Source organism: Eschscholzia californica, unplaced genomic scaffold, assembly GCF_041429995.1.
Source record: "Eschscholzia californica isolate CP2 unplaced genomic scaffold, dmEscCali1.0.p SCAF_4, whole genome shotgun sequence".
NCBI lineage: Eukaryota > Viridiplantae > Streptophyta > Magnoliopsida > Ranunculales > Papaveraceae > Eschscholzia > Eschscholzia californica.
The window spans coordinates 27,048,239-27,067,694 of record NW_028238461.1 but is presented as its reverse complement, the minus strand read 5'-3'; the positions used below and the strand labels follow the sequence as shown (position 1 = coordinate 27,067,694).

At 40.1% G+C, this 19,456-nt stretch overlaps 2 protein-coding genes across 2 annotated transcripts; one reads left to right on the top strand and one right to left on the bottom strand.

Moving 5' to 3' along the window:
* Positions 1–266: 266 nt before the first annotated feature.
* On the bottom strand, positions 267–3,441 carry LOC147543943 (uncharacterized). Its single transcript, XM_086635545.1, has 4 exons — positions 3,087–3,441; positions 1,115–2,630; positions 874–951; positions 267–714 (listed from the first exon to the last, which is right to left on the bottom strand). Exons 1-4 carry the CDS (start codon positions 3,439–3,441, stop codon positions 267–269), a joined length of 2,397 nt encoding a protein of 798 aa, XP_086491671.1.
* A 10,590-nt stretch (positions 3,442–14,031) lies between these two features.
* On the top strand, positions 14,032–15,006 carry LOC147543942 (uncharacterized). Its single transcript, XM_086634815.1, has 2 exons — positions 14,032–14,189; positions 14,437–15,006. Exons 1-2 carry the CDS (start codon positions 14,136–14,138, stop codon positions 14,827–14,829), a joined length of 447 nt encoding a protein of 148 aa, XP_086490941.1. The 5' UTR covers positions 14,032–14,135; the 3' UTR covers positions 14,830–15,006.
* Positions 15,007–19,456: the final 4,450 nt, after the last annotated feature.

Below are 19,456 nucleotides of genomic sequence, written 5' to 3'. Positions count from 1 at the left end.
ACCCGTATTGTTCTTCAGTTTCTTCATAGTCTTCTTATAGTATCCTCATGCCCCCCAGTCGAAGTGCGGAACTCTTCTGGTGGTTTGGACTTCGACTCTGACGTCCAGCCTCTTATTGTTTTTGCTACTTTGTTGTGTCTTGGAGACAGTTCCTGTCATCACACGTAGATAGTGAGGGGTGGTTGTTGGCGTAGCCAACAACCCTCCGACGCCCAAGTCAGTAGGTGATCTTTTGGAAAAAAGGCAAAATAGGAGAAGTTTCAAGGTTAGAAGTAGTACCTTCGTAAGTGAATGGCATTCCAGCTATTGCCTATGTTTAGGCCATCTTTTGATTGGAGTTTGTAAGCTCCTTGTCCCACTACCTTGGTAATGAGGTATGGGCCTTCCCAAGTAGGGGCTAACTTGCCGGCTCCTGTTTCTTTAGTATTTTGAAATACTTTCCTCAGAACCCAGTCGCCAACTTTGAATGTACGAACCCTGACGTTCTTGTTGTAATGTTTGGCTGCTTTCTGTTGGTATGCGGCATTCCTGATTGCCGCCATGTCCCTTACCTCGTCTACTGTATCCAGGTTATGGTTAAGTAGTTCCCAATTGCTCTCTTCTGTGGTCCACTGGTATCGGGCAGAGGGAACTCCTGTTTCAGCTGGTATTACCGCCTCACAACCGTATGCAAGGGAAAATGGGGTTTCCCCAGTTGGGGTCTTCGAAGTGGTTCTGTATGACCACAACACTCCTGGTAGTTCATCTGCCCATGCCCCTTTAGCTTTCTTGAGTCGTTTTTTCAGTGAGTTCATTATCGTTTTGTTTGACGATTCTGCTTGCCCATTGGATTGAGGGTATCTAGGAGTCGAAAAACTTAGTTTGATTCCCCACTCTTTGCAAAAGTCTTGGAAATCGAAGCTGATAAACTGTGAACCATTATCTGTGACAATCTCCTTGGGAACTCCAAACCTGCAAATGACATGTTTCCAAACAAAACTTTTTACCTCGCGGTCTCTGATTTGGTGGTAGGCTTCGGCTTCCACCCACTATATCCATCCCCCATTTCATGAAAGGCCATGGGGATAGAATTGAACTTAACTTCTCTGGAGGGAGGTGGGAAGTTTGGGCGAACCTCTGGCAGCTGTCGCAACGTCTAGCATAGTCAGTAGAGTCTGCTCTCATAGTCGGCCAGTAGTAACCTGCAGTCAGTGCTCTGTTGGCCAGGCTGCGACCGCCATAGTGGTTACCGCATTCCCCCTCATGTAATTCCTTGAGGACATACTTGGATTCCTCTTGGGTGATGCATTTCAAGTAAGGCCCAGAGTATGATCTCTTAAGGAGCTGGCCGTCCATGATGCAAAACCTTGCAGCTTTGACTTTGAGCCTTCTAGCTTCATTTCGATCCTGTGGCAACTCATCGTTAGTTAAGTACCTGATTATTGGTGTCATCCAGGTCTCTTCTGCATCTGTAACCGCTACCTCTGAAGGTTTTGTTTTCCATACTGCCGGCCACTGAAGTAGCGTTAGGGGTATTGTCTGTGCATCCTTGGTTGGAATTGATAACCCTAAATTGGCCAAGGCATCAGCGTGCCCATTCTCGAGTCTGGGTACCTGTTCAAAACTAACCTCGGTGAACTGACTTTGTAGTTCTTTTACATGCGACACATAGGCTGCCATCTTCACGTCTTTGGCCTGGTAGGTTCCATGCAGCTGGTTAACTACGAGTTGGGAGTCTGATTTTATCACAAGTTTCTGGACTCCCATCTCCTTTGCCAGGTTCATTCCTGCGATTAGGGCCTCGTACTCTGTTTCATTGTTGGTGGCCTTGAATCCACACCTTATTGCTTGTTGGATTAGGTCACCTTCTGGGGAAGTGAGAACAACACCAAGTCCTACTCCATTCATGTTGCTCGAACCATCTACTGATAAGGTCCATTTGAGTTGGCTATGTTCCTGTAGATGGAGCAATTCTCCTTGTGCCTGCACTGAGGTGTTAGGTGTAAAATCAGCAATAAAATCAGCCAGTACCTGAGATTTGATTGCTGTCCTTGGCTGGTAGCTGATGTCATGTTCGCTTAACTCCACTGCCCATTTGGTCAATCTCCCAGACAGCTCTGGTTTGTGAAGAATATTTTTCATTGGGAAAGTTGTAACCACTACAATTGGGTGGCATTGAAAGTAAGGTCTTAGCTTCCTGGCTGCAGTAACAAGGGCAAGGGCAAGCTTCTCCAGCTGACTGTATCGGGTTTCAGCATCTAGCAATGACTTGCTCGTGTAATAAACGGGCAGCTGCTTGCTGTCTTTTTCACGAACAAGTACTGCACTTACCGCTGTCTCTGCAACAGCAAGGTACATGAACAACTTTTCTCCGTCTTTTGGTTTGGAGAGCAGTGGTGGGGATGTGAGGTATTTCTTCAGCTGTTGTAGAGCTTCTTCACATGCGGGTGACCACTCGAAATCTTTCCCCTTTCGCAGAGTGGTGAAGAACAGATAGCATCTCTCGGAAGATTTAGAAATGAATCGGCTAAGTGCCGCCACTCTACCTGCAAGCTTCTGGACGTCCTTGATGCATTTCGGGGAAGGAATACCCATTACCGAATTGATCTGATCTGGGTTAGCTTCGATCCCCCTTTGAGTCACCATATACCCTAAAAATTTTCCAGAGGACACACCAAAAGAACTCTTAGCGGGGTTTAGTTTCATATTATACCTTCTGAGTACCTCAAATGCTTGTTTGAGTTGTTCCAAGTGTTGTTCTGCTATTAATGACTTGACCAACATGTCATCGATGTAGACCTCCATAGTGTCGCCTAGCATGTTGGCGAACATTTTGTTTACGAGCCTCTGGTAGGTGGCACCTGCATTTTTTAGTCCAAAAGGCATGACTTTGTAACAGAATATACCTCTCTCCGTGACGAAGGCGGTTTTCTCCTGGTCGTTTGGATGCATAAGGATCTGATTGTAGCCCGAGAATGCATCCATGAAGCTCAAGAGTTCATGTCCGGCTGTGGCGTCTACTAGCATGTCGATGTGAGGTAGTGGGAAGGAATCCTTCGGGCATGCTTTGTTCAAGTCTGTAAAGTCAATACATACCCGCCACTTACCATTCTTCTTTTTAACGACCACCACATTAGCGAGCCAATCTGGATAGTGCACTTCTCTTACAGATCCGATGTCAAGTAGCTTCTGGATCTCCTCGTTGATTACTTTGTTGCGTTCTGGTGCGAATTTCCTTCTTTTCTGCCTGACCGGGGTATGGGAAGGGTCTACCTGTAATTCATGAACTATTATAGAGGGATCTATCCCTGTCATATCTGCATGAGACCAAGCAAAACAATCAGAGTTATCGGTTAGGAATTCAATAAGTTTTTCTCTGAGAGTAGGACCTAGCTGTGCTCCAATTTGGACTTTGTGCTCTGGGATGTTGGGGTTGATTTGGACTTCGTCTAACTCCTCCATGTTCGGTTGGTTAAGGTTCGAGTTAAGGGGCACTTTGTTTTGTAATTGCTACAAGGGCTTCTTGGGAGCCTTCATTGTATTCTTGTAGCAGTTCCTGGAAGCTCCTTGGTCTCCTTTGATTTCCCGTACTCCCCAAGGTGTTGGAAACCTCAATACTTGGTGGTATGTTGATGGTACTGCCCTCATCTCATGGATCCAAGGTCTTCCAAGGATCATGTTATAAGTTGATGGGCAGTCCAGTACCACAAAAGTGGTGCTAAGGTTAATCCCTCCTGCATATACCGGTAACACGATTTCTCCCAAGGTATACTTCTGTTCTCCACTAAATCCTATAAGGACAGTAGAACGTCGGCAGATGTTTGATTCTTCTAGTCCCATTCCTAGCAAGGCATGAAGAAACAAGACATTAGTGGAGGATCCGTTATCAACAAGTATACGTTTAACTAACACATTCGCAATAGTGAGAGAGAGGACGAGAGCGTCATGATGAGGGTTGACGAGCCCTGAGACTTCGTTGTCAACGAAGCTGATGGTTTGGTTGGTGAAAGTTAGGGTTGACGCCTCTGTCGAGTGGGCAGTTGGATTTGCTACGATTCGTGCACTTCTTTTGGCTACTGAGTGGCTTACTCCACTCACTTCCGAGCCACCTGTGATCATGTTGCAAGTCAATGTTGGGATCGGCTCCTCTGGCTCTTTGGGTCGGGCATCTCCTTGGGACATGGTTTTCTTGCCTTTATCTGTCAGTAAGTCGGTGAGGTGACCCCTCTTTAGGAGCTCAGCAACTTCAAGCCTGAGGGCAATGCAATCTGCAGTAGTGTGCCCATGGTCCGAGTGGAATTCACACCACTTGGAAGTATCCCTCTTGTCGCTTGGCGTCTTTGTCTTCCCTGGCCACCTTACCGTGTTACCCATCCCCTTCATTACAGCAATCACCTCACTTGGTTCAATGTTGAGGTTGTATTCTGGAATCTTGGTACGGATGGGTCCTTGGGGTTTCTCGTTTTGACGATTAGGTGGAGGGTTGAATGGCCTCCTGTTCTCCCTTGGAATCGGTCGTCTGGTTGGGAATGGATCATTGCTCCTGGCTTCTGACCGTCGTTCTATCTTCTAGAGTGACGGTCTCTTGACCTATCTTCCTGTGAATAGTATTTGTTCCTGTGGGCTTCGTCTTCCTCCCACCTAATTTCAACCCAGGCTCTGGAAAGGACATCTTCCATTGTTGTGCAATTGAACTTGGTGAGTTCTTTGTACAACTCCCCGTCTGGCAGTAAACCTTTCCTGAATGCATCAACTGCTGTCTCCTGGTTGCAGTAAGGAATTGAAACCTTCTCCCGATTGAATCTTCCCACATACTCTCTGAGTGGTTCACCTCTTCGTTGTTGGATTCGGTAGAGATCACCAGAGAGTTTCTCCAGCTTCTTACTGCTTGCAAATTGCTTGACAAAGGTGTCTGTGAGCTGGGCAAATGAAGCGATTGAGTTATGGGGGAGGTTAGTGTACCATTGCAGAGCTGGGCCAATCAGACTAGACCAAAAACTCTTGCACATACACGCTTCCCGCAAGTCCCTTGGAATCGCAGCAGTAAACATCCTCTGTTTGTAAGAGGCTATGTGATCGTCCGGGTCAGAGGTGCCGTCATACATCTTCATGTTGGGAAAAGTGAACTTTCTGGGCATCTCTACCAGAGCAATTGCATCGACGAACGGAGAATCGGCATAGCTTTGAGGAAGGCTCTTCTTGAAGGGGGTCGGGACTCCTGGAATTCTAGTGATCAAAGCCTCCATTTCAGCTAGCCTCTTTGCTAAAGCTTGCTCTAAAGGGGTACCTGTATGTGAAAACAGTAAGGTATTAGAAGCCATGGTGGGTTGAGTAGGCATAGGGAAGATAGTAGGCATAGCAATAGTAGAAGAAGAGTAAAGAGGAGCAGCCATGGTCTGCTGTGGAGTGAGAGTTTGTTGAAAGGTATGTGTTGGAGCTATGAATGGAGCACTTGCGGATCCTGTCCCTACTTGGCTGGTGGTGAAGCCTGCAGTAGTGTTGTGAGGGGGTGTTGGGCGATTGGATGGTCCTCCTACTTCAGAACCGTTGGGAGGTGGTCGATTGTCCCCTAAACTTTGTCTTCTTGGAACCACCAACTCGGTAATTCTTTCTTGCAGTAGCATGTTCTCTGCCCGGACAGTAGAGTTCTCCTCCTCCAAAGCTCTTAATCTTTCGGCGTTTTCTTGCAGCTGGGCAGTGAGTGCAGCAAGTTGTGATGAGAAATCCACAGAAGCATTGGACATGTCTCCTTCCATGGTACTTGTCTTTTCGGTAGTTAGTGGCTGGCCCCCTCCTTCTAGCGCCAAATTGTAGACTGTAAAATGTCTACGGGTCGGAAAGTCTGACAGTCAACGGGTCAACGGTCAAAGTCTTGTCGGGTCGGGTCGGATGCTTCGGGGACCGGCTACGTGTCGAAAAGAACCTGCACACAAAAAGAGAGAAGAGATCATGAAGCCTCTGGGACACCGGGATGGTGCCGGCCTAAGGGGGCTCCGACGGTCAAGTCAGATACTCGGTCAAATATAAATAAGAAAGTCAAAGTGAGCAATAGAAGGGTAACCGTCGTCGGAGTGCTTAGGTATCGCGGCTCGTGAAGTTGTCGGAACAGATCCCCACGGTAGTGATTTACTTACGGTAATTAAGAGGGTGATGGTAATGAAGTATTGTCGTTAACTCGCTGGTCGTAAAGGAGACTTGCAATAAGGTGCTGGTCGTAAAGGGATCCGCAATAGAGTGCTGGTCGTAAGTGGATCGGACGGTGAGGATGAATGAGGTTGATACGCCTAGCGTCTTATCGCTAGATGAATGATGCGATAAGGAGGTGGTGGTATTAGGATGGTGATACCGCCAGCTAGTTACTGTTGGGTGTTACCGTCAGCTCCTTAATGTTGGATGGGAGATACTCCAGACCAGAGGGCTCTTATGCAACAAGGTGGTGGTCGTAGGGTGTTGATACGGTTAGCTAGTTGTCGTTTGAATTGTGACTATCAGACCCCTATCTCCCGATTTCTAAGACAATGAGTCAGAGACTTTGAGAGGATTAGAAGATCTTTGAGATGCTTATGAGAGAGCAAGTGAGTAGAGAGAATGGATTAGGTTACTCGAGTACTGTTGTCGAATATTGGATGCCTTGGTCTGGTTGTAGCCTCTTGTATTTATAGTGGTAGAGGAAGGTCGTCTTGATGACGGTCAGCTCGTAACCGATGTAATTATTCTGTGACATTACTCATGGAAGTACGTTAAGAGATAGGGGATCTGACGTATCGACCGTCAGATGAGTATTCGAATCTCTTGGGGGACGGTCAGGATGTTACCGCGTGTGCGATAAGCTACTGGCCGGTAACGTCCATCTTCAAGTGGAAGATACGGAATATTCACCATTAATGCGGTTATGGATTGCGCGATAACCTTCTAGCCGTCCGATAGCTTAGTACTTGGAGGTGGTTATCGCGCGACACGTGTTAGATATGCTTAGTGTTAAGCGGGTATGGATCTGGTGATCATGCTAGCGTCTTGGGCCGTTACCGGGCCTCCTTATCAAGCCTCGCGGATTTTATCCTTACGAAGCGGTTGTTCATAAATTCTGCGGGCACCTCGTGGGGCGGATATTTGCCCATACAGCGTTATTGATATCATATTCATCAGGGATTGCATTCAGATTAGAGTTCTGCTGAGGGGAAATAGAATGCTGAAAGAGATTAAGAATATCCGTTGCAGTAGTAGTATTATCCGTAATGTTGATGTTCAGGAGATGTGAGGTGAAGATAGAGTGAATGTTATTAATCTCTTCTTGCCATTCACCATTATTATCTTTAATAGCCCTGATTTTGTTATTACGATTACGTTGAATGGCCTGTGAATGAAAGAATTTGGTGTTCTTGTCCCCCACCGAAATAAAATTATTTCTGGATTTCTCCTTCCAGAGATTGTCTTGGTGCAAATACAATTGCTCTAGCTGTTCATACAGATTTGATAGATCTTCTTTATTACTATTAGTCTGAATTCTATCTGTAATAGTCTTGATATTTCTCTCGATATTACCAAACACTTTTTTATTCCATTGAGTGAGGTGTCTACTTAGCTTCTTTAGCTCCCCTTGGATATTCGGATTAGAATTCCATTTGCCCGCGATGAAGTCATGGCAGTCCGGATGGTTCATCCAAGTACGCAGGAATTTGAACGGCTTGGGCTTACTATTATTATTATTATTAATATTAGCCAACAAGATGGGAAGGTGGTCTGATCCTACAGTCTAGGTGAGTTATACTAGAGAATTGATAGAGCGTCAGCTAATTAAGATTAGAAAGAGCTCTATCTAGTCTCTCTTGAATCAAATTCTCACCATATTGCTTATTGCTCCAGGTGTAGGGACTCCCCTGATAACCCATATCCATCAACTCCAGCTGACTAATAATAGATAGAATACTCGACATATGGGAGTCAGTAGCTTGGGACCCACCCTGCTTCTCTTGCTTATCTAGAATGTTATTTAGGTCACCTATTACCATCCAGGGCATATCCGCATCCACCTCAAGGGTCTTCAGGGTTTTTCACGGTTTAAGTTTATTCTTGTGGTAGGGGCAACAATAAAAACCCGTAATAAAATTGTAGCTATTATTATGAGGGTTGAAGATTTTGGCATGGATCATATTATTATCCGAGTGCAGAATAGACGTATTTAAGCGATGCTTCCAGTACATAACAAGACCACCCGCTTTGTTTATAGGATCCACGAAGTGACTACTGTAATGTTTCTGTATTTTTATATTCTTATTAATAATATTAGCCCTATTCTTAGTTTCAGTTAAGAAAATGATTTTTGGGTTATGTCTATTAATTAGAGTCAAAAGATGTTTTTTCGTAAGATACCGGCCAATTCCTCTAACATTCCAGCTAAGGATGGAGGGACAAGGGTACTGTTGGTTAGTCATAGAGTCCTAGTTAATCTTAAGGGCAACCCCTACAGAAAGACTCACACTAGCACCCAAGCTAATAACACTCCCAATAGAACAGCCCACTCTGATAGAAACGGAAACCCACAGACCTATTCTAAAGGCGCTCTCCTCCCACTACTGAGAGGAAGAAAATAAAGCTATTGCTAACAAAGTCTACAAGCTAAAAAAGACAGAGAATAAAGACACTAAATAGATAGAATAACCACTCAATTGGCAAGACAACTACTGATATTCAAGTATTTTAGTTTTATATGGTTATTAGATCATATAGAAATCCTTAACAAAAAATATTAGATCTTATAGAAGTAAAATGACACCACCCAAGCTCAGATTTTTTTCTCACACTTACAGACTGATCATCTCCATTTTCTTAGCAATTACATGAATTTGATCTCAAAAGTCTCCATCTCACAACACAATTAACTTTAATAGACTATTGGGTAAGATAGTGTACTTTTTTTTAGCTAGAAATGACGAATAAGTGGTGGAAATAAAATTTTAGTTACTAACAAGCCTCATGAAGTCTGAAAGACTAATAATCATCAAAAGACATAATATGTAGAGAGAAAAATATGTTTATGAAGAAATTTAATCAACCACTTATTTCCTCCCAATGTGCTCATAGGTGTCAGAGCCGTGTGTCTGGGACTTTGGGGGTCCGGGGCCAAATTTTTGCTAAGTGTATAAACAAAATATAAAAATATTATACGTAAAATAGAAAGAATACTAAAAATAATTCAGCCTTAAAAAGATAACAAATAATTTAGTAATTAATTAACAATGTATCTTGGAAAATATTTAAAGCTATTAAACATGGTACTGAAAATTTGATGAAAAAGTAACTAATAAAATACATACTTGGGTGATTGAATTCGTTATGAATGAATATCGAAAGAAAAAACTCGAACAAATTAAAGTGGATTGTGGCTGCGAAATAGCCAAAAAAGAATTTCTCAATTAGTTTCAAAGATGAAGTCTGAAAGAAGAGAATTTTTTCTAATGGTTATATCGATTAAAACCTATAAATATATAACAATATAGTCCTCGATCAACTCAAAAAAGGAAATATTTAAAGAAGGAAAATAAGATGATTTGGGAAAGATGCCATCCTAAATTTTTTTTTTTTTGAACTAGACATTCATTAATTAGTGAAAACGTTATTACAATATTTATCAACTAAAATACAAGGAACATTCTTCCACTTCTTGCTTAAATTCTTTTTCCTCGCCCATTTAGCTAATTTGTCTGCATTCGAGTTGAGTTCTCTTTTGGTGTAATTGAATTTAATCGTCTGGGAATCTTTCCTGCATTTCTGAATTCTCTTGATGTGGATGAGTGATTTCCATTGCACTACATGCTTATTGTTCTGAAGGTGTTTGATGAGATTCATGTTGTCACTTTCTATTATGATAGACGTAAGATTCCTTTCTATTACCCATTCTATTCCGAGAAGGATTGCCATAGCCTCGCTTTCTTCACTATTTCTTGCTCTAGCTAATTTCACCCGAGCTTCGATAAATTTAGATTCTGCATTATGAGCAATTAAGCTAATTCCCATATTAGATTTTATATTCATAAACGATGCATCTACGTTAATTTTGACAAAAAATATTAGAAGGGGGTTGCCATTTATCATTCTTTTTGTGTTTGTTTTTCTCCGATTTTTTGTTGATTCTCGGAAAGCTTTCAATCATTTTGATGATTTTATTAAGATCATTGATTTCGTGTTGAAAGCAGTGGTCGCATCTAGCTTTCCATAAAATCCAGAGAATACTCGAAAAGTGAATATTCTCCTTCGTATAACAGAGATGAGCATTTTCTTCCCACAAGAAAATCCAATCCGATATGGAAGTAATATTCTCTGAGATGATATTAAAATAGAACCATATGTTTTTAGCTAAAACGCAATGTAAAAGCGCATGTTCGATGGATTCGATATTAATACAGTTCGGGCAAGTAGTGTTGTTGTCTATGTATTTTCCGATTCTCTCTCTAACAGGGAGAGCTTTGGTACAGATTTTCCAGATAAAGTTCTTGATTCTAGGAATGGTCGGAGGCGACCATATGAACTTTCAGTTATGAGTGTTAGGATTCTGGCGAATGGTATTGGTGATTAAGTGTTGGTACATAGAGGCGACCGTAAATTTACCCGTTTTGGTGAGCTTCCATTTAAGTTGATCTTTTCCTTCACTGTTCACTGGGATAGCTTTAATAAGTTCCTGAGTGTTGGCATCAAAGTTTGCATTGAGGGCTTCATTATTCCAAGTGTTGTTTGTGATAAGCTATGCTACTTTTGTCAGATTGGAGTTGTTGTTATTTGGAACCGTGCCATTTATCTATGGGATCTAATTATCGGTCTAAATGTTAATTTCATTTCCGGAGTTCACCTCCCAAGTGGAAAGGTCTTCGATGAAGTTGAAGTGCTTTCTTATGGTTTTCCAGTTCCAAGAGTGATGAGCTTTCGCCGGGCCAGGGGTATCAGATTGGGGGTAGTATTTAGCTTTGAGTAGTTTAACCCACATCGCATCTGGTTCAGTTTTGAGTCTCTAGGCCATCTTGGAAAGTAAAGCGGTGTAGTCGTATGTATTAATTGCTAGAGAGAGAGAGATAGAGAGATTAAATAGGAAGCCTACTAGTCTGTTGGAAAGTCCCTTGATTCACGTGCCTAAAAGTCTTAGAGGAAAGTCCTTAATTCATGCCACATGTACAAAGCAACCGGAGAGAGAAAAAAACTAACCTATCTAGTGTATAAAAAATATGCGGAGTGGGCCCCATTATGGTGGGGGGCCAGAGCGGAAGCCTTGCCAGCCCCCCCCCCCCCCCCCCCCCCCTCAAGACACGGCTCTGATGGGTGTGTCCAACTATATGCATTTTTATGACAAATACATATATCAATAGGCTATAAGAAAATTGTATGAAGGCTATTGAAACGTAGTGTGAGTTGATTCATCGAAAAATTGTTCTACATTAAATACTCATAAAGATGATATAATGGGAAAAAATTATAAAAGGTGGAGTTCAACCTTGTCTAACAAATTTAGTATGAAAAACAAGTGTTTACACTATGTTCCTTTAAGACACTATTTTTAGTCCCGCATCTCTCAAAGAGATAAATAGGTATTGGTTTGGAGTTTTAAGTCCTTAACCAAATACACTATAAAGTAAAAGAAACTTTGGAAAAAGTAGGCTTTGAATCAACAAAAAAAAACCAGGTTTTCAATCAAAAGTTGGGTTTAAGTAAACCTATCCCAATTTTTTTGTCGTGGCAAATTTGCAAGAATTGGTCGTGCACGTTGTCCCCCTGTTTGACTTATGTCGTTTGATGGACCTGTGTTGTGCACGAATCGTGGCGAGGCGTGTCCTCGGTTATAATGGATCGGGGGCTGACGAGTCTGGGATCTCCAAATCCCAAGCCCGCCAAGCCTCAGCAGCCCCATCACGGGTCAACAAGACACAACCCGTGACAGACCTTGTGGTGTCGTGTCTTGTTTGAAATGGGTCATCCTGATCCATTTTAGGTCGTTACGGCCTGTTCGCCACCACTATTGTAAAACGAGACTTGTGGCACAAGATTTCTTGCAAAAACCTGAAATCGAAAAAACATATTCTCCTGTCATGGGTACAATTACATTTAGGTACTTGATAAGTTTGATTGTTCTATAAATTTTTTATGCATCTAATGGATGTGGTTACTGCATATTTATATGGGATCTAGATACTAATTATTTACAAGAGAGTACTTGATGGGTTTAAGTTACCTGCAGAAAAACCATGTACTATGTATTCACTTAAGGTAAATCGTGTTTTATATGGATTAAAGCAATCTGGAGTGGTACAATCGCCTCAGTGAATACTTAATCAAAGAAGAATGTATAAATTATCCTATCTGCGATGTGTTTTTATTAAGAAGTCATGTACTAGATTTGCTAGCATAGCGATATATGATGTACAAAACTCAAAATGAAAGATCTCAGAAAAACAAAATTCTTCGTTGGTTTGCAAATTGAGAAAAGTTGTTGTTATATACTTGTTCACTAAAAGTTATATACTGAGAAAGTTTTGAGACAATTTAACACGGACGACAATGCACATCCTCTCAATACTCCTACGGTTGTCCGAACACTTGATATTATGAAAGACCCATTTCGTCCAAAAGAAGAGGATGTACCATTACTTGGTCTAGAAATACCATATTTAAGTGCAATTGATGTCTTATTATATTCAGCTCAATGTACAAGACCTGACATACATTTGCAGTAAACCTGTTAGTTGGGTTCAGTTTTTTTTTTTTGTTGAGAGATTTGTTGGGTTCAGTTTAGCACCAACAAAGAGACCTTTGAAGAACTACTCAAAGATACCAGATATCTGCACGTCGTATTCTTTATCTTTTCTCCACGTTTTGCCCCACTAGATTTTTCTAGTAAGATTATAATGTGAAAACCAGTATATCTCAAATTTTGCCCCGAGATTTAGAAATGTTCTTTTCTCGCATTCAGTTACTCCCACTCTTCTCCTTGACAACATTTTATCGAAGTGTCACGAGATGATGCGGTTGACCATGATTTGGTCAAGCACAACAGGAGATAAGAGACTTATGAAGTAAGAAACAAAACAAACATGAGGTAGTTATTTGGTGGTGCCCTAAAAAATATAGAATAGTAAGAGATTCACACCTCACCCATACAAACAAATAATGTATTTGTTTTTTTTTTTTTTTTTTTTTTCTGTTGAAAGAAATAATGTATTTCTTAGTAAGGGTATTTGATGTGATATATATATATATATATACCATGTTTTGTATACTTTTCAATACTACTTTGAATAGAAGAACGAACTGAAAAGAAAAGTCAATAAACTTTCTTAATTACCAACACCTGATAGCTATCTTTCATCAAAAAAAAAAAACACCTGATAGCTAGTTGATAGTGCACTAACTCCAAAACTCTAGAGGATTCAAGTTTGATTTTCAGAGGAAATGAAAGTCATGACTATTGAATTTAGATTATTAAGGATATAAATAAAGTAAACTAATTAGACTTTAGTCTATTAGGTAACTTAGTTAGGCTTTAAATTTCTTTGGTAACTTAGTTGGGTTTGTAAGGATTCAACTAAAACGTTTATTGTGTTTATCACGTCTTGATGATGTACCAAAGTCTTTTAAGTCTATCCCCACACAAAATTTTTCTTAATTATTATCTCACTTTCATCTACCCTCTTCTCACCTACAGGATTTAGGAAGAAATAAATTCACTGAATTTGATAGTTCAAAAAAGAAAAAAAGACTGAATTTGATATTATTTACTTGGAGAGTTTTTTTTTTCTAATTAAAAAAACGAAAACACAAACAGAAGATATATCTAAATCCTACAGGCGAGAAGAGGGGAATTTGATTTTCACTGGCCAAAATGAAACGTGTCCTATTATCCATGCATGGAGATTAATAAAATTTCCAAACTCTAGGAACACGAGACACCTCCCTATCATTTAACTGATTAACTATCGACACATGACACCCACGTGTCTTGCAGTTCGACACGTGTTATCATAACTTACTCAAACTCAACTATAAATAAGTGTTCAAAATCCTTGAATTTTCACCTACCACATTTTATCTTCAACTGTTCAAAAAAAGTTAAAAGATAGCAAATCGATCTATACACACAGTTCTCACATACTGGAAACTTTGTTAAGTTATAGAAAATGGCATCTCACAATCAGAGCTACAAACTAGGTGAAACTAAGGGACGTACTCAGGTATGTTTGCTTCTCTTTCTAGTAGATCCATCTCTCTCGTATTAGTGGTTGTGCACAATTTTGACTAAAAAGTTTTTATTACGATTAAAGTTTGACTACAATTGAAACTGTTTTTGTACATTATAAATTAATGTAAGATCTTTTGTATATTTAGTATTTCTCTTATTTGATTTTATTTTTTATTTACAAGATTTTTTATATATTTAGCATTTTTCTGGAACTTAACTTATTGTTGGAATTAAAACAGGAGAAGACAGAAAATGCAATGGATACCTTGAAAGACAAGGCACACCAAGCTGCAGACAAGGCATCCGAAACAACCCAATCCGCTCGAGACCATGCTCAAGGTACCAAGAACAGTACAGGCACCTACATGAAAGAGAAGACGGAGGCGGCGAAAGACAAGGCATCAGAAACAAAGGACAAGGCATCGGAAACAAAGGACGCCACCGGAAGTTACATCAAGGATGGTGCTGTCTACGCGAAAGAGACTGCTCAAGCAGGGATGGAGAAAACAGGGAACATACTCTTAGCAGCTGGGGCTCAAGTGAAGAGCATGGGACAAGGTGCTACTGATGCTGTTAAACATACTTTTGGGATGGCAGGTGCTGGTGATGATCCTACTATTGATAGGGATTGAAAGTAGTCTAACTAAATAAAATAAGTAAAGGCATGCCATGGAGGACAAGGTTTTTATTGTTATGTTACGTTTGAAGAAGTTTTTATTTTAGGGAGGGGACTAGGGTTGTAATTAACCAAAAAAATATTTTTTGGTTATATTCATCATAAGTTCGGGATTATATGGTTTCCTTTAAAATACTTCCACTTGCTAGTCGATTACAGTTTAAATTAACTCTTATTGGGTTACATGTTTTTAGTTGAGATATTCCAAAATTAGGGATTGTTTTCTTTATTGCATGGTTGGGCCCATTTCATGTCCGGGCCCACTAGCAACTAAAAATTAATTGAGTGCGAGTCTCATCCACGAGTGCGAGTCTCATCCACGAGTGCGAGTCTCATCCACGAGTGCGAGTCTCATCCACGAGTGCGAGTCTCATCCACGAGTGCGAGTCTCATCCAATTACTATTAGTCAAGACTATCTTTTCTTTTAGCTAGCACATGGATAGGGTCCACCTCTAACGAGAAGATAGGCATTCAAAACTTTTTTGTGTTTTAGACAATTATCCTGCATTTCTCAACTAGAGAAACTGTTTTATGATAAGTTGTTTGACAACTCAGAGTAGAACACACGGTGGAGTAAAGAAGGTTCCCACATGCGAGGCAATTGGGCTTATAGTCATTTGGTTCTTTGGTATTTGGGCTTTTGGGTTACTTGGGCCTTTGGACACTTCGGGTCTTTGGGCACTTGGGCTACTGAGCTTGGGGGCTTGCTCAAACTGATTTCGTGGGGTTAATTTAATTGGTTTCCGAGTTTATCTCCTCACTTCTTTACCACGTTTCCTAGGGGGTCAGGTTTTCTCTAAAGCTATACATATGGTTCGCGACTCAATTTCGGCTTCCTCTTTTGGTCTGCTCAAGTTTCGAGTTCTGCAATCTCCATTACTATCTTTGTTAGTGCAGACAGATGAAGTAAGTTGTGGCCAATTCTTGGGGAGTGAACGCAAATAAGTAATTAGCATCAAGGTTACTCCAACATTACTTTCCAGGCAGTGGCTTCCATATCACGACACAACGAAGAAAATTATCACCTATTTACTGAATTCATTGAACTGCCCCAAATTTCCAACAATTTGAAAGTGATTATTTGATCAATGGCTGCTGTTAACATTAAAACTCTACCGGATTTGTCTAAGATGATCCTCTTGATGGAACTAACTAGAAGAGATGGTCACAGAAGCTGTTTATCTTTTTTTTTTGTTGAAACAGAAGCTGTTTATCTTCTTCGAACAACTGGAAGTAAATTATATTTTGTTCGAAACTTTATCTATTGGTTATACAATCGACATCGACATTACCCTTATCAAGGATAGGTCTGCTGCTTTGAATGGTGAGTTGTCAAACAACATAAAGACAACAAAATCGTTCGAGGTCACCTTCTGAATCACGTGGACAACAGGTTATTCGGCTTGTTTGTCAACTACAAGTCTGCTAAGGATATTTGGGATACCCTTCAAAAGAAATATGTAGCTGATGACGCTGGAAGGAAGAAATACATCGTAGGAAAGTGGTTGCAGTTCCAGATCAACGATGAATCTTAAATCATGGATCAGGTTCATCTCATATTAGATGTTAGATTTCAATGAAATTTATAGATTAAAAGAACTCTCGTAATCTTTTTAGCACGGTCCAATTTAAGAATAAAAACATAAAAATTATTTATGTTTTTCATCTTTTGCAAACTAAAGTTTGCATTTTTTTTTTCGGGTAACTGTTTGTAGAAATTGAAATCGTGCAAGAAACTGTTTTACAAATTTGGAACTCAGAAATCAAAACCTTATTAAAATCTGGCTACTTATAGCCTCAGATTTGGCTACTTAAAGTATTAGAATACATAGTCCCACATTGTGTAAATGTTTAAACTTCTCTGTTGTACTACTTTTTATAAGGATCTTATGTAATAGCTAGGAAATCAATACAATCAATATCATTTCTCTTTTCTTACATGGTATATGAGTTTCTATGTTTCTTTCTTGGGTTAGTCAATAGAGTCTTCCGCTTGCCGGCGGCGGTAGTCCCATTAATGGCTACCGTCTGCCGGACTTTTATCGGTTTTTAGCTTTTATGCTTCAAGTTTAGTATTTTTTTTTTTCAAATAAGAGCAGTTCTCTTCTATTGTTCAAATCTAATCATTCTTCAATACTTTTCTCAATAGTATTTGAAGATGATGAAGATTAACGAGAAGATGAAAGATCCAAACAAGAGTGATTTGTTGAAGAAATCACATGATATACTCTTCAATGATCTCAAGAATTTCAAATGTCAAGTTCTCCACAACATCAAATCTATGTGTATCCATGATCCATGAAGTTCTATTTTGAGAAAAATTGGAAAGCTATTAAAGAGGGGGAAAAGAATTCATGTATTTCTTCATTAAAATAGTTATATATGATGGGCCTAGAAGGTTACCCTAAATAGGTCACCACCCGCAAGTATACGGGCGTCAAGTAATAATTTCGGTAAGACCGGTTCGTTCCTCAGAGACTAAGTGAAACCTATTCTAAGACTTGGAAGTAACTCGGTTTTTGGTTCTAAAATAAAATTTTAAAACGATTAAAAAGGTGAACTCAAATGGGGGGAGATGACCTAGGGTTTTTGGAATCCATCTTAACATGTATTAATGATGATCTAATCAAGCATATCTTCTTTATCACTCAAGTTTTGGTAACCAAATGTACCAAACCCCGGAAAATGTTCTAGTAAAGCCGAATAACACTAAAGTCTAAACTCGAAGTTTTAAAATAAAAAGTCGCAACTATTAACTATCAATTTATAAGCATGACTCATTAAAGAACTTAACCTAAACATGAGCCATCAAATCAAAAGCATAGCTAATGAAGAAATCTTCTTATGTCAACACTTAGAATTTAATATTACAACGACTAAGGCATTTAAGATATTAAGCCATGAAAATGATCATCATAAAAATATTTTCAGACTTCATCAAGAACCCTAAGTCAGAGAGAGTTAGCTAATCATGATCAAGTATTGAAATAAATATGAAGAATAAGAAGAGAGAATGGAAGAAAACTTAACTTTTTCTGCTATTTTCAAACCAAACAGGTCCTTAGGGAAGTGATTTCCTTCTGTTTTTCCCAGAATTCTACCAAACGCACCCTCAGGGAAAACGATTTTCTCGTCTTCCCGCAAACGGGATTCCCTGTGAGAAAATTATTTTTCCACTCTCTTTTCTCTCTCTCTCTTTCTTCTATAACTCTTTATAATCTCTTTCTCTTTAAGTATTCTATCTCTCTCTCACCAAGGAAACAGAAACAAAAAGAAAAAAAAAATCAAAAACAGAATGGAGATTTTTATCAAAACTGAATTTTGATGTCTCTCTCTCTCTCTCTAACTTTGTAACATCAATCTCTCTACAATCTCTCTCTGTTCTTTTGTAATCTCTTTCTCTCTCACTAAGAAATAGAAATAAAAAGAATACAAGTAAAATTGAAAACAAAATGAATGATCAAACAAAGCTATATAGATGATGATGATGAACTCTAAAACCGTGTGTCTCCTTCTCTCTCTCTAATATTTTTTTTTCTTGAGCTTTTGACCCCAAAGATGAGATGCCCTTTTGATGCTCACTGTCTCTGTATTTATAAGAGAAAAAGAGAAAAACAAGTCCTCTCATTCCCGCTATCTCTACTTTGAAATATAACATACCAAATCCCAACCAACCGAATCCTTTCATAAATCTTTCAATTTCCTCTAATATGTTTCTCTCTCTAACTTGAACAACCGAGAATGCTAGAGAGAAGATATCTCTCTCTCTATGCTGTTGATCTTCTTCAATCTCTTTGAATATATACAGCCGGATCAACCTTGCTCGATTTTTTCCTTCTATGTATTCAGTCGAGATCTTCTTCCATCTTGATGTTGCCTCTCTTAGCCGAATCTCCATCAATCTTTCTATCTCAGTTTTCATTCTCTCTCTAGATTTATCTCTAACAGAGATTATTCCAGCCGAGTTCCTCTCTCTCAATCTCTTAACCTCTCTTTCCTTCTGTTAATAGATAGAGATGAAATAGAGAGAGAATCCTCTAATTTGGAAAGGGGATATATACATGTTTCCAATTTAGTTGGAGGGCAACGGCTGGGAATAAGGAGGTGATCTGGTGCTTCGCGGAAATGGTGGAGGAAGGTTTGACGCAGCTTCAGAGATGACGCCACGTGTCTAAGAGTAACATCCACCGTTGGGTCGCGCGGGCCTATCCTGGGAAACTGAAACCAGCACACTGGATCAGCAGCGCACAATTTCCTTTGTGTGCCTAAAGTTGGGCCCGAGAGAATCCCGCTACCGTCCAGATTGTCCGGGTACCCCATCCGATTCCTGCCACGTGCCATCTGGTTGATTAGGTCGACCCTCTTTCACTCCAAATCTTTGACTTAAGCTAACTCGCTCGTCCGGACTCTGATTCGACTTCCGTTTTCGCCCACGAGTTCGTCATGAACTCTAGTTTCATCCAAGTATCAATATTTGCCAAAATTCTCAGAGTACCAAATGACCAGAATGCCCTCAACACGTCTTTCTCTCAATTTATCTGATTTTCGCGTTGAACTCCGTAAAAGACACCTGAGTAAGAGA